Source organism: Opisthocomus hoazin, chromosome 3 (assembly GCF_030867145.1).
Source record: "Opisthocomus hoazin isolate bOpiHoa1 chromosome 3, bOpiHoa1.hap1, whole genome shotgun sequence".
Lineage (NCBI taxonomy): Eukaryota > Metazoa > Chordata > Aves > Opisthocomiformes > Opisthocomidae > Opisthocomus > Opisthocomus hoazin.
Genome location: NC_134416.1, coordinates 8,981,351 through 9,006,824, shown reverse-complemented (window position 1 = coordinate 9,006,824; position 25,474 = coordinate 8,981,351). Strand labels below are relative to the sequence as shown.

Genomic DNA, 25,474 nt, shown 5'->3' with positions numbered 1-25,474 from the left:
ACTAATCCCATCTCCTTCTATAACAAGGTGACCCGCTTAGTGGATGAGGGAAAGGTTGTGAATGTTGTCTACCTAGACTTCAGCAAAAGCCTTTGACACTGTTTGCTACAGCATTCTCCTGGAGAAACTGGCTGCTCGTGGCTTGGATGGGTGTACACTTGGCTGAGTAGAAAACTGGCTGGATTGCCCAGCCCAAAAAGTGGTAGTGAATGGAACCAAATCCAGTTGGCAGCCAGTCCCAAGGGTGTTCCCCAGGGCTCAGTTTTGGGGTCAGTCTTGTTTAATATCTTTATCGATGATCTGGATGAGGAGATCGAGTGCTCCCTCAGTAAGTTTGCAGATGACACCAAGTTGGGTGGGAGTGCCCAAGGCACTGGCTCTGCAGAGGGATCTGGACAGGATGGAACAACGAGCAGAGGTCAACTGTATGAGGTTTAACAAGGCCAAGTGCCAGGTCCTGCACTTCAGTCACAACAACCCCATGCAACGCTACAGGCTTGGGGAAGAGTGGCTGGAAAGCTGCTTGGAGGAAAACGACCTAGGGGTGTTGGTTGACAGCCAGCTGAACATGAGCCAGTAGTGTGCCCAGGTGGCCAAGAAGGCCAGCGGTATCCTGGCTTTTATCAGGAATAGTGTGGCCAGCAGGAGCAGGGAGGTGATCGTGCCCCTGTACTCGGCACCGGCGAGATCTCACCTGGAGTACTGTGTTCAGTTTTGGGCCCCTCACTACAAGAAAGACTTTGAGGTGATGGAGCATGTCCAGAGAAGGGCAATGAAGCTGGTGAAGGGTCTGGAGAACAAGTCTTACAAGGAGCGGCTGAGGGAATTGGGGCTGTTTAGTCTGGAGAAGAGGAAGCTCAGGGGAGACCTTACTGCTCTCTACAACTACCTGAAAGGAGGTTGTAGTGAGGGGGGTTTTGGTCTCTTCTCCCAAGTAACTAGTGATAGGATGAGAGACAATGGCCTGAAGTTGCATCAGGGGAGGGTTAGACTGGATATTAGGAAAAAATTTCTTCACTGAAAGCGTTGTCAAGCCCCGGAACAGGCTGCCCTGTGAAGTGGTTGAGGCACCATCCCTGGAGATGTGTAGATACCGAGCTTGGGGACATGGTTTAGTGGTGGATTTGATAGTGTTAGGTTAATGGCTGGACTCAACGATCTTGACAGTCTCCTCCAACCTAAACAATTCTATGATTCTATGATTCTCTTCTATGATTCCACCTCCTCTGTATCCTCTGTTACCAGGGCACCCAACTAGTTCCGCAGCGGCCCCACATTTTTCCTAGTCTTTGCTTTACTACTGACATACTTGAAGAAGCCTTTCTTATTGTCTTTGACATCCCTTGCCAGATTTAATTCCAGGTGGGCCTTAGCCTTCCTTGTTGCTTCCCTGTATTCCTCCCAAGTGGCCTGTCCCTCTTTCCACATTCCATAGACCCTTCTCTTCCATTCGAGCTTTGCTAGAAGCTCCTTGTTTATCCATGCAGGTCTCCTGCTGCCTTTGCTTGATTATTGAGGAAGAGAACAGCCTAAGAATTGCTAGTGACACTAAAATATAGTTAGACCACGGAAATTAATGAAAAAAAAAAAAGGAAGGAAAAGCAATGAAAAATAAATTGTAACATAATTGTATTAAATTAAATATTTTTGCTTTGAATCCTCAAAGCATTTACCACTTATATAATATCTTCTATAATTTCCCATTTCTGAAGAGTAGGATGATAATTCTTAACTGTCTTAACAGCAATGACTTTTTTATTACATATATTCTAGCTGGGAACTTGAACATAGTCAGATTACTAATTGTCAACCAAATAAATAAAAGGACCTTTCTAAAATAGCTACAGGTTCACATTTGACTGTAAATCCTTTCAGTTCATTAAAGCGTTACGAATGCAACATGTACTATGCACAAATAGCTCCAAAGTTCAAGTTGGTTTAATATTTGGAGTCACTCAAAAAGTATTTGTAAAGTAAACCCAAAACATTTGTTGCCCAAAGAAAAATTTCACTAACTATTAATAAAACGCAACAATCTCCTCTAGATATTCTTTTCCTCTCCCACATCACATGCTTTCTACATTTCATTCATTATCTGTATTTACCGTTATTTTGTTTGCCTCTTTAGGCTAGTTTCCTAAGAAAACGGGTCTTTGATTGCACCATCATGTCTCTCCTTCCTCTCTTCAAAATTGTTCTAGCCCTTGCCAGACATGTAAAAATCTCAAAAATAAAATTCTCACCGGTTTCATAAAATTTAGCACCGAAGACCTATATGAGCCCTTTAACCAACCATCGCATGTTCCCCTTTGCCCAGATGAAGGAGTAGAGGACACGAGTGGAGCCTCACGTGCGGCAGTGAGGAGAAAGGGCACCAGGATGGGGGAGAAGCTACATGCAGTGGGAAGGAGGCAGAAGAGGTGGGAGACACAGTGGGAAAATGAGTGTTTAGCAACAGCTAGAAAAGAGCCCAGGGTTACATCCCATGAGAGAAAGGGGCCTGCATTTAGTGAAACAAAGCAGCGGAGATCTCAAAATACCCTGAAGCCAGGTCTCCACACTTCCAGTGCTCACCGGTCCTCTTCCACCTGCCCCCATATTTACAATATTGCAAGACCAAATTTTTAACAGCTCAATGTAAGTCCAAAATGCGGTGCGATGTTTCTCAAACAATGACTATGAACGTGATTTTCAGTTCCCTTCTAAGCACTCAAGATATTAGTAGGTGAGTTCATCCAGCTACTTCTACCATCACAATTAGAAATGCATTTTAATAAACAAAGTCTAAGCATATCACAGATCTCAATATCAAAAGATTAAAGAACAACACAGAAAATCCAGCCAGCTTTCAATCCACACTAATAAAATAAATAAATACATTCCAGTTGTTCTGAGAGCCCTAAGCAAAACAAATACTCAGAAATGTTAGCAATAATGAAAAGGAGAACAATAAAGCTATAAAGCTGAAAATAACACACAAAACTATTCAAAAGGGATTCTGTCAGTCAGGTGAGTAACTGGTTTATATAAACAGGCAAACATAAGTCTAGTTTTAAAATAAACAGTCTGAAATTATTCTGAAATCCTTTGATGAAAAGGCACTACAGGAATTTATGGATAAGGAATCCTTTAATCATTACATATTTGATAATCAAGTAAAGTTCCTATGTATACGCATTTTCTGTCAAACTATTTGTATGCGCAGATATTAAGCTATATATACACTAAGTTGTTCATGTTTTCATAATCAAATTTACATTTATCATAAATATAAACACAAATCAAGACCCAAATAAAGATATTACAGGAAAAAAACCACTTTCCTTTTCCTTGGTCACTGGTTTTTTCAATTTATTCTTTAAAACCATTCACAGACTAAACATTGCTGATGCTAACGTAGATAACTGCACCCAGATCCAGCATTTGTCATGCATACAAAGACACGTGACGATAGTTCTAAAGTGACGTAGCTGCCAAGATGCAAAGATTCTCTATCAAGATAACCAAATACTACTAAATATTTTTCATATAATAAATACTCTAAGCAGTTCAGCCTTACACCAATGATTATTTTATATAGTGTCAGCATGGACAAAACTGAATTTGATTATACAATCAGTGATTCTCATTACCTGGAATAGCTTCATGGGCTGTCAAAACCACACTTATAATAGGATTTTTAGCTCCTGAAACCTGTTCAGTCTCCTTAGCAGATGGAGTTTTCTCTGTTTTCTGAACTCTGGGCCTCTTTGAAGTTTTTTCTCGCTCATCTTCCTTCCTGTCAAGGTCAACGTCAGAATCATTACCTGAAGAGTAAACATCGAAAAGAATGTAACTATGTACAACAGAAATGCAGGTAATACAGTCACTAACACTATGAGAAAGAATTAGGAGAAAATTCATGCTACCGTAGAAAGAAATACATGCTACAAAACAAGACGTGCTGCTCAAGTCCCTAAAGGGGAACTTTCTTTCCTCTAATTCATAAACCCACAGTGACAGTTATACAAACAGAGAAAACAGACAAAATAAAGAAAAATTCAAAATTGAAAAAATGGAACGTCAGAAACATTTGTGTTTCTAGATTGTCTTAACACTATTATGGATTTTGGTGAAAATTCTACAACTGTAGAACTATTTATGATTTCACCACTAATGAACAATATTTTTCTTTTCCATACGTAACAGTACTGATGATTTTAGGATTTACTTCTCCTAGCACTACAGGAAAGTCCTCCAACAGTCTCTCTGGATTAGGCTTTTGTTCCCCATTGCTACCTCGAGTCAACAGCCAGAAACATACTTTTCATTTTCGATGTAAATTCAAGAAGAATTAAGGTTCAAAACAGTTCTTTGGTTCAACTTAACTCCTGACACGTAACTTCATTTTGAAGACCTGCACTTCTACATTCTCCCCTATCTGTTGCTGCTCAGAATGCCTTCAGGCTCTTACATTGGATAACTTTTGGACCTGTTAACTAGAAAGCAATGAAATAGTTGTATTCACAGCACTCGTCGGAAATAAGAATCAATAATCAGTAATCAGCCAAGTTGCTCCTTGAAGCTATTTCTTGAGGGATTTCTCAACGAAACTCTAAAAATAAAATAAAATAAAATGCTTACACATAAAGAATTAGCATCATGAAGAATGAAAACAGACGGCTGCAAGTTTATACCAACAAGGGTTCTTTATATTAGATAAAGTGGCAGAAAATGCAGGCCAGAGAAAACTTCCTTGGGAAATTAAGGCATTATGCAAATGTTTCAGAGGTAATGCCTAAGGAAAGCAAAGCTGATCGAAGAAAGAAAATTATAAATGAACCCAGTAAATTCTGGATTTTTTATTGCTGAATATAAAAGCAGCTGACACAATCTCCAGAATAAGTCATTCAATGTGTATTCATAACGGCTGTAGCTGCTCTACTGAGATAGGGAAACAATATATAAATAAAAACCAGCAACAGCAAAGCTGCAGCATGTCTAGAGTTGTTTACGGCATTTAATAGCAAAAGCAGTGGGAAGATATGCCACGTGGAAATGGCTGTGTTGTAATTTCAGTAAAGTTTTGTCAATATTCAGCTGAGATTCAAACAAATCTGTCTCTCGTGCTCTTACCTTAATGGAACAAGGTGTTAAAGGGTGCCTTGACAGCCCCCTGCTTTTCAGTGCCTGATAATGATTTCTTCAATTTCATTCAATACATTCCTTGATATATGCCTCTTCCCAACTACCTTTTTCTCTGTAGGTTTCCACGATTTTGGAAAATATTGCTGCTTTATAGGTATAAAGGGGTCTCATTATGTCCCCATTTAACTCCTTAATATAGTTGTAAATTACTGACTGATATTGAAACCAAGTAACTCTAACACGACCATTTCACAGCAACACTTCAATATAAAAAGCAACACTTTCAATATAAAAAAATCCGCTTTGACCAGAAACTGTGCAGTGTTTTCTTTTGGTGGGATCAATGGGGGTGGGAGGAAACAAACACATTTTCCAACATTTCCTTTATGAAACACCTTTCGTTAGTTGATTATCAATACTAAAATGAATCGTCACAAACTTCACAGTAGGACCAGGCAACCAACAGAAGAAAGTCATGTCATAAAGAATCAGAATGCAAAAAGAATGTAAACTACATATTAAACTGTGTTTTCCTTAGGCTGTGGACAAAACTCAAAAGTCACTTTTTGCATGTTTTAGGTAACAAAACTCCAGAGCCATAGATTGAAGGGAAAGCTGTGGTTAGGACAACAGAATTATCTAATTTCACTTGGAATCACACTACAAATTCCTAGCAGGCATATGAGTAAAATCCAAGCACTCCATTCCTGAATCCTCTTTTCTAACCACTACAAAGTAAGAGTTAGTCAGGTTAATGAGGGAATGAAGTGGTTGAAAGCAAGAGACAAAAACAGTTTATTGCCTTTTCACACCTTTCATGTTAACCTGTAACTCTATGGAATATCGGAATTCTACTAAAAAATAGAAAAGGAAGAAAAGGATGAATCACAGAGTTGACTCTGTTAGTGTTCGAAATAACGAGTAACTAACTACTATTACCACAGTAACAAGCAAACAAATATTTCATGCTGTCTTTCTTTCTCAAAGTGCCTCTATCAGGCAACTCCTTTTCCTAGTTCCTTCAATTCGACCAAGGGTAAAAGCTATGGAAAAGAACAAACCTGTTACGATAAACTAATTGACTACGACTCCCTGCTTTCAAAAGAGAATTCTAAAAATGCTATTTAAAGAAAGATTTTAAAATAACAGAGAATTGCAAAATAAAAATATTTTTTTATTAAAATGTTGCTATTTCACATGCACAGAAATCTTGTACACAATGCTAAGCACTAAATACGAAAATTACGCCCACACAAAAATATTTTTTTCATAAACCCAAAGCAAGTAAGTACTTCTAACAAAGAACTGAATCTGAAATTGCACCTTCTCAATATGAGCTGAGAATGTCCAGCAAGTAACAGGACCGCATTCAGCATCTGCAAAGACCATAGAAAGGTTTGGGTTGGAAGCGGACCTTAAAGATCATCCAGTTCCAATCCCCCTGCCATGGGCACTGACACCTTCCACTAGACCAGGTTGCTCAGAGCCCTGTCGAACCTGGCCTTGAACACCTCCAGGGAGAGAGCAGCCACAGCTTCTCTGGGCAACCCAGTCAAGTGCCTCACCATCCTCACTATAAAAAAATTTCTCCTTATATCTAATCTGAATCTACCCTATTTCAGTTTAAAACCATTACCCCTCGTCCTATCACTCCATGCCCTTGTTAACAGTCCCTCTCCAGCTTTCTTGTAGGCTCCCTTCAAGCCCTGGAAGGCTGCAATAAGGTCTCCTCGCAGCCTTCTCTTCTCCAGGCTGAACAGCCCCAGCTCTCTCAGCCTTTCCTTATAGGAGAGGTTTTCCAGCCCTCTGGTCATTTTCGTGGCCCTCCTGTGGCCCTGCTCCAACAGGTCCACGTCCTTCCTGTGCTGAGAGCTCCAGAGCTAAATGCAGTACTGCTGGTGGGATGTCACAAGAGTGGAGTAAAGGGGCAGAATCACCTCCCTGGACCTGCTGGCCATGCTTCTCTTGATGCAGCCCAAGGATACATTTGGCTTTTTGGGCTGTGAGCACACATTACCAGGTCATGTTGAGTTTCTCAACCACCAGCATCCCCAAGTCCTTCTCCTCAGCGCTGCTCTCAATCTACTCTCTGCCCAGCCTGTGTTCATGCTTGGGATTGTCCCGAGGAATATGCGAGGAATGTACTAAGTGCTATGCAAATCCTGTTCATACAAAAAAAGTCCACACATACATTGGCCAAAAATAAGACAGAGGAAAAACATAATTCATTTACTGATCATATATTTTCAATTAGTGCTGAAAATTTGTATGAGCATTTTCAACACTCATACCTGAAAAAACAATTTTCTCCTCTCTACAGAGTGGCCAAGTGAAGTTCGGATACTTAAATGTCAAAATTTATTCACTGATCTGAGGCATGTTGACGGCAGTATCCCCATTCTTCCACCTTCTGAGAGAAACAAGCATCTTCCAGAAGCAATTTGTTGATAAGGAGCTGAGGCTGCACACGTTGCCAATACTTTTTTCTACAGACATAACTATTTTATAGTCTGTGTGTAACCTGAAAGAGACTTAAAAAAAAAACCAAAACACAAAACCAACACTCTCCATCAAACCACCAAAACACAAAAATCTTCTCACTCCACGACAGCTGCTTTCTTCCTGAAGTCTCTCTACACCAAGAAATCTGAACTAGAGTGTGCGCTTTATGAAAGGATAAAGAGGGAGACAAAAGCATGTTTTAATGAGAAATGGGAGCTTCAACTTTGATGACAGGGCTCAAGCTTCCTTTCCATAATATGGGGACCATGTCATCAGTAATTTAGTTGTCTTCCTGGAAAAAATTACTTAATTGTTACTATTGTGGAGTAGAGAGTTGTAATCGATGGCCTTGCTGGACTTGTCCAATGCAAGACAAAAGACAAACGGACTGAGGCGTCAAGAGCCGAAGAGCTAACAAAGGAAGTAAATAACTGCTGCTTATCTTATCAGACAAAAGTAAGGGGGGATAGCCCATCACTGTAAACCAAGTGATCTGTGGGGCAACGTGGAGGCTGCACAGCCAGAGATTGCTTCAGAGATTGCTTTGGACAAAGCACAGATGGCCCCCGAATACACGTACCAAGATGCCCGCTCCGAGTCCTGCTTCTGACAACACGACATTCCATGCCAAGAGCCAATCGATACACAATAATTGACTTAGTCCCACCTCGCCAAAAGATTTCCAAACATATAAAAATTGGCACTTGAAAACTCTCTTTGGGAGGAGGAGCCAAGCGAGAACTTCACCTGACGGACGGGTCGACGGGCCTGAACCTCTCTTCCCGCCCCAAGAAGGGACGCCCTTTTGGTAAGAGTCGCGCCTCTGACTTTGTCAGACGTATCCCCGGGAACACATGGTTAACTAAAGCGCTAAACTATTACTTTGAGCTCAACTTTTGTAGACAGTGCATTTATCAACGGCAATTCCGAATCTGTGATAACTGTCATTTGAATAAATTACCTATTGTTTCAACTTCGCGAAACTGTTTCAGTGAAAGTCCTTGGAAGGGCTCTGGCAGGCAAGTTGAATATCAGACTCCCCTTACCCCCCCCTTTAACGCGACAAGAGTCAAGTGTTTTGTCTCTCACAACTAGGACAATTCATCTGTATTAAAGAAACACTTGTAAGGGATTTTAAGATGGAGAAAATTTGTTTAGCTGTTCTCAGTTGCAGACACTCCATTTTCTCCTAAACCAAGCGGCAAGGGTCTTTTCTTGCTCCTAAACAGATTTATTTAGACAAACTGCCTCATTTTGCCTCTCCCTTGCTAAGCAGTCAGCTTAGCACTTTGTCAGCTGGCACTTTGATTCAACAGACGAATAAACTGACCTTCTCTATCTAGCGACAGGCATTGTAAATGCCCGCCTCTGTTTCTGCAAGAAAGACAACGCTGTGCCTGCGCCTTCTAACGCGTTTAAGGAATGGCCGTGTCTGTGCTGATGCGTAAAGCGACCGTCCGCTCTGAATGAATCGCTGCTTTCAGAGTCCCATCGAACTAGATTGTTCCTCCATCCCATGATTCCATTTGAGTCATTAATTGAAGGTACTGCTCTGTGCATTTGCAATTGGATGCACGACATTTTGCAGGCACAGCTAAAGATCCCCAACTGGCATGTTTTTAAACTACTCTTCGTTCAAATTATTATATTTTATTCCCTAAAAGATGCTGGTATTTCATAGTAGCAAGTGAGGAGCTTGGGGAAAAGAAAAAAAAAAAAAGTAAACTGGCCATTCAAATTCAACACAAGCAATTCATTCTCCTGCAGAGACTGACATGCTACTCGCAGAAAGAATTCATTTCAATTAGAATCCATCTAGTGGCAAAAAAAATTCAAACTAAGGCCAAAAGTGTAATCTTTAAGAATTACGCAGGCTCCTAATTCACCAGGAATAAAAGGTTCACGCCAGAGAAGAGAAGAGAATCTGGGCTATGCACTGCTGTAATCCATCTGCCACCCAAAACCCATTCCCCAGCCACCAAATGCCCTCTCTCTTATCTGCCAGAGATTCAGGCATGCTGCAGTGTGGGAGAGGGACGGTGGTTAAAATAATTACCTGTTGCCTGTCTCTCAAAACAAGTGAGTTCAGAGGCAGCTGCTGGGGAACAGGTCCAATCCAGCAACAGCCAAAATGCCCAAACCCATCCCATCTCAGCAGCATGGGATGAAGCTGCTCCATTTTCTGGCTGGGAGCAGACACAGTGAAGACATGTGGCTGTTCAGGAAGATTCTCAACTCTCCTAATTTCATCTTAGGACAAAAAGAATGGATGGCAGTACCTCCAGGCAGCCAGATCCAAACCATCAGCCAAAACCGTCAATTTGGATTAACCAAATAAAAACAGAAACAGGTGTACACATAGCTCTGCTTAAATCACAGCAACTTTCTTAGGCAAATAAGCCCTCTACTAAAAAAATGTATTTACTATGCATGTATGTGGGGGATTTGTAAGCACAATGGACATTTTTTAATTCTGTGCAAAAAATTAACACACTTTTTTCTTGGTGTATTAGTGAATGGGCCCACAAAGTGAAGGCAACCATTATGCATCTGTTGTGGGTTCACGTGGCAAGGTTTTGGTAGCAGGGGGGCTATAAAGGTGGCTTCTGTGAGAAGCTGAGAGAAGCTTCCCTCATGTCTGATAAAGCCAGTGCCAGCTGGCTCTAAGACGGACCCGCCGCTGGCCAAGGCCAAGCCCAAGCCCATCAGCAATGGTGGTAGCACCTCTGGGATAACATATTTAAGAGGAGGAAAAAACCTGCAGTGAAACAGCAGGCCAGAGAGAGGAGTGAGATGATGTGAGAGAAACAACCCTACAGACACCATGGTCAGTGAAGAAGGGGGGGGAGGAGGTGCTGCAGGCACCAGAGCAGAGATTACCCTGCAGTCTGTGATGAAAGACCATGGTGAGACAGGCTGCGCCCCTGCAGCCCATGGAGGTCCACTGTGGAGCAGATACCCACCTGTAGCCCGTGGAAGGGACCCCACGCAGGAGCAGGTGGATGCCTGAAGGAGGCTGTGACCCCATGGGAAGCCCATGCTGGAGTAGGCTCCTGCCAGGACCTGCGGACCCGTGGAGAGAGAGAGAAAGAAGCCCAGGCTAGAGCAGGTTTGCTGGCAGGGCAAACCCCATGGGGGACCCACGCTGGAGCAGCCTGTTCCTGAAGGACTGCACCCCAGGGAAGGACCCACACTGGGGCAGTTTGTGAAGAACTGCAGCCCATGGGAAGGACTCACATTGGAGAAGTTTGTGAAGAACTGTCTCCCATGAGATGGGCCTCACGCTGGGGCAGGGGAAGAGTGTGAGGAGTCCTCCCCCTGAGGAAGAAGGAGCTGCAGAGACAACGTGTGATGAACTGACCGTAACCCCCATTCCCAGTCCCCCTGCGCTGCTCAGGTGAGGGGGAGAAGGTAGAAAAACGAGACTGAAGTTGAGCCTGGGAAGAAGGGAGGGGTGGGAGAAAGAACAAAATCTTAAAACACCTTTCTCATTATCCTACTCTGATTTGATTGGCGATAAATAAAACTTTTTTTTTCTCTCCAACTTCAATCTGTTTTGTCCATGACAGTAGTTGGTGAGTGATCTCTCCCTGCCCTTATCTCGACCCTCGAGCCTTTCATCATATTTCCTCTCCCCTGTCCAGTTGAGGAGGGGGAGTGATAGAGCGGTTTTGGTGGGGACCTGGCATTTATCCAGACCAAACCAAAACAGCATCAAAGGATTAAATTAGACACACAGAGGATGTCAGTAACCAGTAAGGCCTGGTGACTCCTGAAAGAGTGGGAGAACTATCAGTGAGACACCGATCTCTGAAAGGTCAGTGTGGATCACTGAACACAGAAGCAAAGAACACCAGAGGCCTATTACATCCTGCAGCTTTTCCTCTGACCAATACATACTGCAGTTTCAACACAGTTTTCTAGTGATTTATTCATTGTAATTTTAAACGTCCAGTGTGATACAGATTTCAGCACTTCCCTTGTCGATCTATAAAAGACGGCAAAACATTTTATTACTTGGAAACCCTTCCTAATATTTCAACTTCAGCTCATTACATATATTATGTTTCTCTCAATAAAGAATATCACACAGAACATCAATATATACCTTTCCAGTATTTCTATGTTTAGCATATTTTAGCAACAGCTAAAACATCAGTGTGTTATCAGCATTATTTTGGTCACAAATCTAAAACGCCGCATCATCATAGGAGCTGCTACAAAGAAAATTAACTCCATCCTAGCCAGACCCAGTGCAAAGAGAAAACATACTTGATTATTAATCAGATGTCCACAGGGTGCTAAACTTTGCAAGAAGTTAAAAACACGAGAAGGGAGTAAAAAAATACTACAGATAAATCACAGAAGCATCAAAAGAACAGATAAAAGTAATTTCAAGATGGAAAAGACGTGGCTAAAAAGGGGGGGGGAAACCCAAAAAAACCATTCTGTATGTGTTAAGCAAGAGGTCAAACACCATGGGAGAAGAACCTGCAGTCAGAGCTCCTCATGATTTTTAGCCATCTGCTCTGAACTATTGTGTTTGAAACAAGAAAGAAGATATTGTAACTCTGGAAGGTTCAAAGACCCTCAGTAAAATTCTCCACCCAGCTCTAAGAACTTCAGCAAGGAGAAATCTCACGAAATTAGAAGTTTCTTCTTCGCGTATACACCAAAATAAGTGTGATTTCAGTAAGTTTTTGTCTCAGGAATAGTTTACTCTAGAAAATGTTGGCTTCAACCACATTGCTCAAATAACTAAAATATTTGTTGAACATGATACACACACACACAAAATAAACACCTGGTGTAATACCTGCAGTACTCTGTGCTGAGACAGCTACACCACTATCTGTGTATGATACATTTAGATTCAACACCACTTCATGACAATGAAGTTAGAGAAAGCTCTCTCAACAGTCAGTAACTGGTGACAGAATAAACTGGAATTAAACCATATTAAGGCGCCCACAAGCTACATTTCTAAATTGCCATTATAGACAGAGCTCTAGTTAATACAATCAACGGAGCCCACGAGCAATTCAGCTAGCCCTGTGTCGCTCCACAGGCTCCCCTGAAGTACTGAGCTGATCTTTGCTGATTATAATTAAAGCTTAGAAAACCTAATGCATAAACACATACACGCAGACAAGTGCTGGTTTGGAACAGACTCCCACCTATAGTGACAACAAATGCAAAGCAAAGCACCTAAAGCAAAAAAATTTACTGATAAAACAATGGGCTCTAAACTGACTTTTACAATACAGGAAATATCTGGCTGGCTGTCTAAATAGTTCCCAGAAAACATGAGTTCAATACTCAGCGGCAGTCAGAAAAGCAAACATCATCTGAGGAATGACCCAAAAAAGATAACAGAAAAGACATATGAAAAATTAATGCCACAATGTAAACCAGAAGTGCTCTTGTGTCTTGAACGTCACTTGTAATCCTGGTCCTCCATCTCAAAACAGTTACAGCAGAGCTGCTGAGGAGAATACTAAGACTGACCAGCTGCCTATGCAATTTCCATATAGTCTAGTTAGTCTGTTGCTGAAGACTCATACAGGAAAAGAATATTCTTCTCGCAAATATGAAGATTTCTAAATTATGAACCTTATCATAGAATCAGAGGTTAGAAAAGATCTCTAAGCTCATCAAGTCCAACTGTCAACCCAACACCACCATGCCTACTAAATCATGCCCCAAAGTGCCACATCTACACGTTTCTTGAACACTTCCAGGAATGGTGACTCCACCACCTCCCTGGGCAGCCTGTTCCAATGCCTGACCACTCATTCAGTAAAGAAATTTTTCCTAACATCCATCTAAACTTCCCCTGATGCAACCTGAGGCCATTGCCTCTCATCCTATCTCTAGTTACTTGGGAGAAGAGACCAACATCTGCCTCACTACAACCTCCTTTCACGTAGTTGTAGAGAGCAATAAGGTCCCCCCTCAGCCTCCTCTTCTCCAGACAAAATAGCCCCAGCTCTCTCAGCCGTTCCTCGCAAGACTTATGCAAGAGGTTGATACAGTATTATCATTCACCATTCCCCAGAGTTATAGAGCAAGAAGGCACCCAATGAAATGAGCAGCCTCAGGTTTAAGAAACAATCAAAAGCACCACTATTTCACAAAATATGCAGTAATGCTCTTAAACTCATTAACACAGAACATACTGAAAACTAGAAACCAGACAGATTTGTAACCCACTTAGATAAATTAAGGGTTTAACAGCTTTCAGTTGCCAACGATAGGGGTGAAACCTCTAGCTCAGGGACTGTCAACAACTAAGAAACTTGGTGCATTTGTCCAAATATTTTTATTTTTAAATTATGAACAGGTCCTCATGAAATTACATGAGCAGATAAAAAGTACATTTATAATTATTTGCTTGCCTTTTCCATTTTAGACTTTTTTGTTCACGTAGAAGGTTCAGCAATCATCCTCAAAACCTTCCTCATGACGACATTTCAGTCTGATGACATTTCACACTTCAACAGTTCAAATTTTAAAGAACATGTTTTCTGAGCTGGTAAAGCAACATAAGTATGACAAACAATACTAGGCATAGACCATATTGTTCTTATCCACTTCTCAGAAAGTTTTGAGCTACTCAATGTAATCACATTTTCTTACACAATAACAATAATGCGCATGCTACTTTTAGCTACGTATTCAGAAACTGAAAAGTTGTCCCAAAGCAGTTCATATAGTAAAGCCAGAAATCACATGTTTTACTGTGATGGGACAGTAATCAGCAGATGGCTGAAGACTAAATTTCCCAGTTCCAAGGAAGAATTATCCCTTCATGACAAAACCAGTCCCCAATACCTTCACAGCTTGCAGTCAAGGTAGGCAGCTTTGGACTAGAGACATTCTAGCTGCATTAATCACCAACAACTGGAAGCCCTCGTTATTTGCTGCTCAAGAATTACTTATTTTGCTTGATTGCTTTGCTTTTGCCAGAGAATAAATAAAAAATGTTCCATCCACCCAAAATTGCGGCAGTTTTCTTTTTAAAAGAAGGAAAAGGCTGAGCAATTTACTTTGAAAAATCTGCCAGTGTGTTTTGTAGCAAAACAGATCTAGGTAAGATCTAGGAGCTCTAATTAGCTAGCAGGTCAAGAACAGTTAATTTCAGTTTATACTCTAATCTGTGATTTTATTTTAAAAGGACATTAGAAAAGGCAACTTTGCAAAAATAATAAAAATGTTAGCATCGTACTCATCGTACATTTAGGACAAGGGGCAACAGGCACAAACTTAAGCACAGGAAGTTCCGTCTGAACGTGAGGAGGAACTTTGTCACTCTGAGGATGATGGAGCACTGGAACAGGCTGCCCAGGGAGGTTGTGGAGTCTCCTTTTCTGGAGATATTCAAGGCCTGCCTGGATGAGGTCCTCTGCAGCCTGCTGTAGGTGACCCTGCTTCGGCAGGAGGGTTGGACTAGATGACCCACAGAGGTCCCTTCCAACCCCTACCATTCTGTGATTCTGTGATTCTCAGCACATACAAAGAGCAAAGGGCACGGACACTTGCTATGTCAGAGGTGAGACAGCTGGAGTGAAAGTCACTATACACAGTTGAAAAATCCTGCCACTGATGATTGCAAAAAAATAATGAGGTAATCTATCAAAGAAAAAGTTTCTGTGCTCTGTCAACATATTCTAAGCCCATTTTAATTATTCTTTGCCACAGAAGTTAAATTTTACATCTCATCGAAAGTAAACAGTCATATAGTTGTGTACCATAATGACAGACTGGACATAAAAGGGTAATAGAAAACTGGAGAAAAATCAGTGGCAAATTTTGTCTACAAGTAGAATCAACAGGATATCATGCTAAGCAATTATAGCAAAAGCAGAAACCTGACTAACATAAACACAAAACTCACTTAAAATTACATAACTTGGACGAATGTATTATTTTGTCTGCATGTGACATTCACCTTTGAGCAAAGTTGAACAGGCAGTTGGACTAGATGACTCCTGTAGGTCCCTTCCAACTCTTCTGCTCTATTCTATACCATTCTATATGAATATTCACTGTTCTCTTGTTAAACTGGCTTCCTAGAACGGTGGTCAATGCTCCATGCCTGTCAGTGTCCAAGAGACATTTGGGCAATGCCCATAACAATATGCTGAAGTGCAGTTGGATTGGGTGATCACTGTAGGTCCCTTCCAATGGAAAATATTCTAGCCCATTCTAATTCAAAACTTTGAGAGGCTGAATATATTCAAATCAATCTTAAAGCCAACTTTAAACAATGAACTCTCATACTCCAAAGACATAAAATTTTATAAAACAAAAGAGGGGAATTTGGCATTATATTTTATACAGTAAAACAAGCCATCCAGAAAAGCAGTCTTTAAACCTATCAGAAGAATGGGACAGAATTCAGGTTTCACACGTCACACAACAGAAACACCTCTACAGGATCATCCATCCTCATCTATAGGTGATATGTATGTGGCCCATACCACTTCTCACTGGAAAACTGTAATCTCTTTGTGAGAAACAGAACAATTGCTTATGCAAAAGAAGCTTTTCAGGCAGTTTAAGGCAATCAGTAGTGCAATAAGCATTTTGATCTTTAAAAAAAAAAAATGTAAAAAGACCTTGTCTAACTTTATTCTCAGTTTTGCTTCAACACGCTTTTTATGTGAAAAAGAAACAAACAGTTCAATTCCATTTAAAATTCACATTGGGAATTACAAGTTGTTACCAATCAGGGTAAAGGATGGAAACACACTGTTTCACAACATGCTTCATATACTTTTGTTGGATATTTTCTTACCTCCATCTCCTTCTTCCTCTCCTTCATTTAAAACCATAATGCAGATATGTTTCCTCAGCTGACGCATGTTGGAGAACTTCCGATTGCATTTCCTACATTCCAAGCTGCCTGGCGAGACTTCAGCCAGTTCCGGACCTTCTTCTGTCCCAGGTGCAGGCTCTTCACTTGGAACAGTGTTATTTTCTGCCACATCTTCATCCACACAAAACTTCTTAGTAGACCCTTTTGGTCTGCCCCTTTTCCTCTTCATTACAAGAAGCTCTAGTAAAGAAAGTTCAAGTTACAAAGAAGCCATAATTAAATTCCACAGCTAATTACCTAATATCCATTTGATCGTTGAAAGAAGGACTATTAAATGACATTCAAGAGCTTCTATCCCTAAAGCTTAAGAAAAAGGTTAGCTTCACATAAACTTCTTAAGCAATGGCATTTGTTGGCATTTCTGCTAGCTGCAAAGCGATAACTTTTGTGGTACTGAGATAGGCTGATGTCAGAGTGCCACAGTTTTACAAAAATTACCCTGCAAGCACTCTTTTAAATTGTCGTATAACTGTATTAGCATGCATATTCTCCAAAGTTGGTCTGCTGTGTTCTGGCATTTTACAAAAAATCCTTTTAATTTAAGTCACCCTTAAAGAAATTGCTTAAGCACTAAGATGTACTCAAACAATTTATCTTTTAAAACCTAAAAGCTCGTTCTTCTAATGACATGAAAAATTACACTAATAATTCCCATGGTTCTTTACTATTAGCACTTTCAAGCCAAAAATTGGTATAAAAGATTGTTGACAACAAATAAATTCTGGAAGTCATGCAAAAAATATCTCCTTAATGAGTATTTTAAATAATTAAAATCAGAAGTCATACACAAATCTTAATAACCACAACTTAACTTTACATCTCCACATTTCTACAGAGGAAACACTGACAAAACCAATGAAATGTAGTGAACATAGAAACACATAACAACAGAAAAAACTTCACGCTCATATTTCTTGCATGAGATTTCTCTCATCACTGCTGTAGTTACTTCAGAAGCCATCTTGCTATCACCTGCTCACAGATGTAACCACTGAAGATAGACCACACCAACTGGATCTCAAGTAAACGTCTAGACAACAGAAGCAGATACTCAGAGGGAAGGGGGAATTTTCCACATAGTGATCAGATTCAGATTTCATCCTAGCTATAAGCTGTTTTCATCTAAGAGGTTAATGGAATTAAGAGAATCGGTCTCCATCCTTCTTGCTAATCTCGGGGGTTGTCTGCTTGTTTTTCAGTTCTTATGTTGTGCTTCTCAAGGAATTATCTGATTGTTATTGCAAATATTTTAGTTATTTACTTTGAAGCTGCTCTTCTGCAAGAAACTAAGTTCACAAACAGCAAAGCATGGTAGCATTTAAATGATCTTTTTAAGCCTGAGTACACATCGAACCATAGAATGGTTTGGGTTGGAAGGGACCTTAAAGATCATCCAGTTCCAAGACTCCTGCCATGGGCAGGGACACCTTCCACCAGACCAGGTTGCTCAAAGCCCCATCCAGCCGGGCCTTGAACACTGCCAGGGAGGGGGCAGCCACAGCTTCTCTGCACGACCTGGTTCAGTGCCTCACCACCCTCAGACTAAAGAATTTCCTCCTCATATCCAATCTAAATCTACCCTCTTTCACTTTAAAGCCATTATCCCTTGTCCTATCACTCCATGCCCTTGTAAAAAGTCCCTCTCCAGCTTTCTTGTAGCCCCCTTCAGGTACTGGAAGGCTACTCTAAGGTCTCCCTGGAGCCTTCTCTTCTCCAGGCTGAACAGCCCCAACTTGCTCAGCCTTTCCATGCAGGAGAGGTGCTCCAGCCCTCTGCTCATCTGGTGAAGTATCAGACCTACTGTGTGTATCTGCAGAAAAATACACAGTGCTGAGAAGGAAAAATCAGTGTGCATCTGAAAGGGCTTGCCTGATGGTTTATGGAAAAACAGGACAGTCAAGGCTTCTTCCAGGCTTTTAGGATTCATTTTATCTAATGTTAGACACTTCAGCTCCCAAATTAGTTAATATTTGTCTTCTACATTGAAGGAACAGAGAAACTACTCTCCAGAGCGCAGTTCACATCACACAAGGCCTGAATTGTCTCCAGATCCCAGGATGACTAAGATGCCAGTTTAAGAATCTTCAGTTACGTGCAGTGAATTCCAGCTTTAAGAATTAAAAGGTAAAAGAGCTTGACACGGTCGTTGTAATTGAAAAAAAAAAAAGTGGGGTATAATGTGCATTAACGTGTGCTAAGTGAAATAGAACAGGTATGAAGCACCTGTCAGACATCATCTTTGTAATATCAGAATCAGACAAAGGATTGGCATGTGCAAAAATTTCACCAAGAACTCTGTTTTAACTGCTCAGAAAAAACACAAGCAAATTAAATCTTGTGTATGTTTCAGCTTACGGTAGCCACAGCAAAGAAGTCCATTAAAGTTTTGGGTTTTTTTCACATCAAAATATTTCCAAATCTTGAGAGCTGTGAAAAATAAAAAATAAAATTCTTCTCCTCAGAATTTCATACTTCTACTGTTGGTTTTGTTTCTTTGTTTCATTTTTGTTTGTTTGTTGGGCGGAGGTTTGCACAGCACAGGTAGGAAAGTATGAAATACATCTCCTGGGTTATAACAGAGAAGTACCCAGCAATTAAGCAACTGTTGCAGTTCCAAAGTCTTGAAAGTATCTTGCGATTCTTAAAGCTAAACCAGACTGGCAGTACTACACATAAACTGGGCCTCTTATGAGAGGCTTATATTTCTCCTGCTCTTATTCCAGAAACTTTCACCAATACCAGTGCATATTAAGAATGAAGGTTCAGAGCTGTCTAAAGCTTTTTATCAAATATTCTTCAAGCCAATAGCCTACCTCCTGCCTGACAAATTGAGAATGACAACGTAAAAGTCTGAAAACTCATGAAAGGAGAGAATATAAAACAAACAAACAAAAAAAACACCAAACCCTGCTAATTTTCAAGTAAATGTGTCAAAAGACCTTACTAAATTCGTTGACTTTGAGCATATGGAAAAATAAATGACCTCGGGGAATCTTAAGGCAAGATGATGCAAGAGAACAGGAGGTGGTGGCAGCATCTTCTTCAAAATTTGTTCAACATTTCCCTAAGTATGCCAGACGAACAAAAACCTACATACAGAGACCGTAGCTTTGAGCTAATCATGTAATTAGCATCAAGTGAAAAAGAAAGCATTCTGTCTTGCTATAGGAGAGACTGAGTACCTGTCTGCTTAAATACAATGTAATAAGAACACAAAAAAAGCCTCATCACGAATAGGATAAAAGCAACCCTTTCACATAGCTTTTTGCAACCCTCCATCAGCAGTGTTCTGAATTTCTGTGCCACTGCACTCCAGCAAGAGTAGTTTTGTCAATTATCAGTCAAAAAGAGAGGGGTTCATTCCTGTTATTTTAATACCCATCAATTGCAGCAATCAGTATTTAGTGCCTTGAGTTAAAGAAATTAACATGCAATTAAAACAAGCAAACAAGCAACATTTATCTTCACGTCACCCTGTAAAAAGGCCACAGTTTGCTAATGTGTCAAACATCATATGAGGAATACAGATGTGGATACTGCTCAGGGTACTATAAAATAACTAAACACCAGGATTTGAAGAGTGAATGCGGCTCCCACATTCCCTGTATATGATGTTCTTTCCATTCCTTTGCAATGTAATCAACAGACTACCTAATGAAAAGAAATCAAGCAGAATCAGGAAAGAGAGGTATGCTTCTTCTTAACTGTTTACATATAAGCTTCATAAAAAACAGAACAACACTTTCACATTAAGACAGAAATTGAAACCAAATCTTGTAAGTAGGAATGTGAAAACTGCTCCTTTAGAAGACTGGTGGCAGATTCTCTTCCAGAGCCTACAAAATTGTAGTTCTTATCACCGTGACTACCAATGGTGTGGCAATCGATATACAGAATGTGTAAATTTACATCTATTTGTAAAAAAGCCTATGAGTAGGAGAATTTACAGTAGTTCTCTAACATTCAAAGAGGCTTTGTGGCAAGCACTTCGTAGCAACATACACAGAAACATGAAGACTCCAATATGGACACCTGAGGTATCACCAGAACTTCTGAGGCTTATGACAGTCATTTCATTCCCTTGCTCCTTTTTACAAGGGCATGGAGTGACAGGACATGGGGTAAGGGCTTTAAACTGAAAGAGGACAGATTTAGATTACATATAAGAAAGAAATTCTTTATTGTGAGGGTGGTGAGGCACAGGCACAGGTTGCCCAGAGAAGCTGTGGCTGCCCCCTCCCTGGAAGTGTTCAAGGCCAGGTTGGATGGAGCTCTGAGCAACATGGTCTGGTGGAAGGTGTCCCTGCCCATGGCAGGGGGGTTGGAACTGGATGATCTTTAAGATCCCTTCCAACCCAAACTATTCTATGTTTTTGTGCTATGCTATATAATTATATACTCAAACACATTAAAAAAGCACTTCAAAGAGAATAATGAAATAAACTGTATGTCTATTTTTACACTGTTCATTCACGGGAATTATTCACATAAGCTTCTCCTAATCAGTCCATGTCATAATCAATTGTCTCAAAAACATTCAGAACATAAGTAATACAGAGTATCTCCATTTATGAGGCCTTCATGTTATTATACCACAGAATGATATTTAACTAATACCTAGAAGTTTAGCTAAGCAATATACATATCTACATCTCAATCAGATTCTACTGAGGTCTATGATTGTTCCCACTCATTACATGTCTAGGATTATGCTATATAAAAATAGAGGTCCACAATCAGACTTCCAGAGCAGTAGGGCCTAAACAACATTTTTTAAAGTTTATTCTTAAAATAAACAAAGTTGAATGAAAGGAAACATAAAATTAAAATAACAGTATCTTCACTGTTGAGTATTTTTCAGTCTTCTTACACTAGTCTATAGAGCATGTACATTGTGGAATGCCAGTACTTGTGGATTCTACTCGGTTTAATGATCCTCAAAGCAGAGCTCGCCTAAAAACCAAGCATTACCAAAATTGGTTCACTGAAGGACAACACCCTTAGAGGGTAGGATTTTCCAAAGTTACTTTACAGTGTACAGGAAAACGTAATAAACTGATAAGACTATACACTGTAAGTATATAATGGATTTTTCTCCTCTGGTTTTCTACCCCTCAGCCTTAACTCCCTTAACATGTGTAACTCAAGTTACGCAAGCATAAAACATCTTCAATAAGCCATTTTAATACTGTAAGGGGACAGATATCTCTGATCCCTATTAAACAGCCCTTTTTCTCCAAGCCCGTGGAAGTAAGTAGCTCAACACAGTCATCACACTTAGCTGTAGCATGATTCAAACAAAAAGTTTGTCAGCAGTCACAAAACACTTGTGCAAGTGTTCACTTAAACAGCCCAAACAAATTTTAACAGCTAGATGCATTATGCAACATGAATCCTTCCTCAAATGTCCGTATAAAAAGCTTGTATTTTCTTTAACCAATTATAACAGAATATGGTTGTATTCAGCATCTTCTACACAAGGTGTCATACAAATATATGCAAATAAATCTCACCCACAGCCTTATATTGTTACTGCTATATGTATACATCACGGCAACTAGGAACACCTCATCTTCCCCAAGCCTGAACGCATGCTCTAGTTGTACCCTGTGTTCAAGTAAGGATGAAGCTGATGCATACGCCCCAGTTTGAAGTGACCATAATGTGTTAAACTCCTTGGAGAAAATTATGATACCCAAACTAACTTTCTTCAACATTTCATAATCAATAGATGGGGCCTGCAGACTGTGCTGCAGGGAGCATGTATCCCATAACGTAGCTATAGCCTAAAGCAGCCAGCAATCCAGCAGGGTGTACTATTCTTAACAGGTGAAGCAAAGCCATCCACGCTGTCCCTCAAAGCCTTACCAATCTGACCAAGTAGAAGCAAAAGTTTCAACAAGCACTTTGAAGGAGATGAAGATCATTATGAAACGTTATGAAAGGAAACCCTATGCAAAAGCAGAGTACAAGTGATGACAGTTAACTGGTAAATACCTGTCATTTCCCAAACAAAGATGCCACACTCCAGTGCTGGACAAAACATGACCTATGCATAATCTGTGTAACAGCAACATCTGCCTGGTACCCTTGGTTCCACTTGCTAAAAAAATTCTAACATCATCCTAACAAAATGTTCAGAACAAATCAACTCTAAATATACCATGACTTAACTATGGCAAAGTGGCATGACTAAATAAAACTCTGCAGACAGCATTGCCAATAAACTGACATTAAAGAATAAACACATATTACTTGCCTAGCATTTTACTTGTTCACAGTACTCAAAATCATTAGTATATTACTCAGGCAGAACACAGAGCTCCATTAACAACTCATCGTTCACTTGTCCGTACCAATTCTGGAGCAGCTACAGTGTTTACCAATACTTGGAAGAGAAACTACACTTTCAAAGGACAAAAAGATTTTCCTCTATCAGCCAACAAGTACTAAAAGGAAGCTGTATTTTCTAGACTGTCATTCATCAATCACTTCTCCTTTTAATGACAATACTGAATTACTACAAGGAGTCCACTGAAAAAAAAAAAAAATTTATATTACAAGTTTTTTAAAGTTTTACATGCTGCAGGTTCCGTAACAGGAGGGAAAAAATTGATGCCTTGAAAGAAGAACTCGTCAAATTCCTATATTCAACTGTGAAACACCCTATTTTTTTAACAGAAAACAGGAAATAATTGAATAGGACTTCAGAACAGACTACCCTCTTCTCCGATCAATCTGTGTGATGGGAAAGAAGAAATATTGAAGTATGTCTATAATACAAGTTTTAATCTATGTAGAAGTAATTTACCTTGACGTTCTTACCGACAGCAGATGGCAAAGAGTTGGGCTACATAATCTGAAAACAGTGGTGCCATACGATCTTATCAGATGACAAAAAGTATTCACCAAGAACAACGGTAACTTACAAATGTGTAACTTCACATACGAATATTACATTTTACATAATTCAATTTGCAAAATTATTTTCGTAAAATCTGTGTATGTGTAGCTTCTGCTGCTACAGATCAAAATAGTAACTACCCACTATTCTCATAAATGTATGCTGCATGCTTAACAACATACAATACAGAAAGTGCAGACAGTCCCCGACACAAATGCAAGAAGTTTACATAAGAACCTTTTTACTAAACGGAATAAGGACGTTACAAAGTACCAGTATTACTGTGCAATTTAAATACAATTTAGCAAAGGGCTAAAAGGAAACGGGTGTAAGAAAGGAAGATGCATTCTGCATGCCTGAGAATTTCATTCTGTACAATTAAAATAAAATTACAATGGCATTTTGAAACTTGATGTAGATCTGATACTTCTCCGTTATCGTCCTGCACCTGGGGAGGAACAACACCATGCATCAGTACAGGCTTGGGGCGGACCTGCTGGAGAGCAGCTCTGTGGAGAGGGACCTGGGTGTCCTGGTGGATGACAGATTGACCATGAGCCAGCAGTGTGCCCTGGCTGCCAAGAAAGTCAATGGGATCCTGGGGTGCATCAAGAGGAGTGTGGCCAGCAGGTCGAGGGAGGTTCTCCTTCCCCTCTACACTGCCCTAGTGAGGCCCCATCTGGAGTACTGTGTCCAGTTCTGGGCTCCCCAGTTCAAGAAAGACGAGGAACTACTGTAGAGAGTCCAGCGGAGGGCTACGAGGATGATGAGGGGACTGGAGCATCTGTCCAATGAGGAAAGGCTGAGGGAGCTGGGCTTTTTCAGCCTGAACAAGAGAAGGCTGAGAGGGGACCTTATTAATGCTTAGAAATATCTCAAGGGTGGGTGTCAGGAGGATGGGGCCAAACTCTTTTCATTGGTGCCCAGCGACAGGACAAGGGGCAATGGGCACAAACTGAAGCACAGGAAGTTCCATCTGAACATGAGGAAGAACTTCTTCCCTCTGATGGTGACAGAGCACTGGAACAGGCTGCCCGGGGAGGCTGTGGAGTCTCCTTCTCTGGAGATATTCAAGACATGCCTGGATGAGGTCCTGTGCAGCCTACTGTAGGTGACCCTGCTTCAGCAGGGGGATTGGACTAGATGATCCACAGAGGTCCCTTCCAACCCCTACCATCCTGTGATTCTGTGATTCACTGCTAATATCACAAAGAATTGCAATTGTCGTCAGTTAAAAAAGGAATGAATATAACTTCTTCAAATGCAGAGTAAAATTGTTCTGTATAACTAATTCAACCTTTGACTACCAGATTGCTTTATGTACTAGTGTTAATATCAAAGCACAGTTACAAATTATGAATCATGCTGTTTCCTTTTTGGAACACAACTATTAACATTATCTGAAACACAACAAGAAACGAGTTAGACAGCTCAAAGCACACCACCATTCCTAAGCCTCAGGACCCCCATTCATGGTGTCCTGGTTGCTTTCCACTGCTATTACACAGCTCAAATTAAAGCTGTAGGAAGCAGACTTGCTACACTCAACATTCAAAATTAATGCACCAATGTCATCATTCCCTGTCACATGCTGATTTTATCCAATTCTGTCCACCAATCTATTCTGCACTGAGTGAAATTCAAGTTGGCAGTTGTACAGTGACCATTATAAAAACAAGCTATGTAAATCATTCTATACACAACGCAGAATCATCACACCACAGGTTTTATCATAAAACTAAACGACTTTGAAAATCACATTCCTCTCAATTTATGAATGTACCTTCTCCATCTTTGTTTATGTTTGTGGGTACTGTTAGAGGTTGGAGCGGAATAATGATGTCATCCACGCTGGTCCCTTCTTCTGTATGCTTCTCGGAGACGTGAGACAATAGTTCGGACTGATTTGGTGAAAATAAGTTACAAAGCTTACACATGAAGATGGAATTGATCCCTGAAAAACAAGTTTAAAAAGAGGAATTAATATTTCCAAATTTAAGTTGTTTACTTATATTACCACTAGTTATTGAGAACTCAGTTCAGCTAGCACAGTAATTTCA

At 40.4% G+C, this 25,474-nt stretch overlaps 1 protein-coding gene across 3 annotated transcripts in view; it reads right to left on the bottom strand.

The window, feature by feature from the left end:
• The window catches only part of ZFAT (zinc finger and AT-hook domain containing), a 109,193-nt gene that overhangs the window by 69,138 nt on the left and 14,581 nt on the right, over positions 1 to 25,474 (bottom strand). For all 3 annotated transcript variants that reach the window (XM_075415513.1, XM_075415514.1, XM_075415516.1), the window contains exons 2-4: positions 25,198 to 25,368; positions 16,430 to 16,690; positions 3,633 to 3,806 (exon numbers count right to left, since the gene is read on the bottom strand). In XM_075415513.1, the coding sequence (XP_075271628.1) occupies positions 3,633 to 3,806; positions 16,430 to 16,690; positions 25,198 to 25,368 (606 nt within the window). The remainder of the gene's footprint in view (positions 1 to 3,632; positions 3,807 to 16,429; positions 16,691 to 25,197; positions 25,369 to 25,474) is intronic.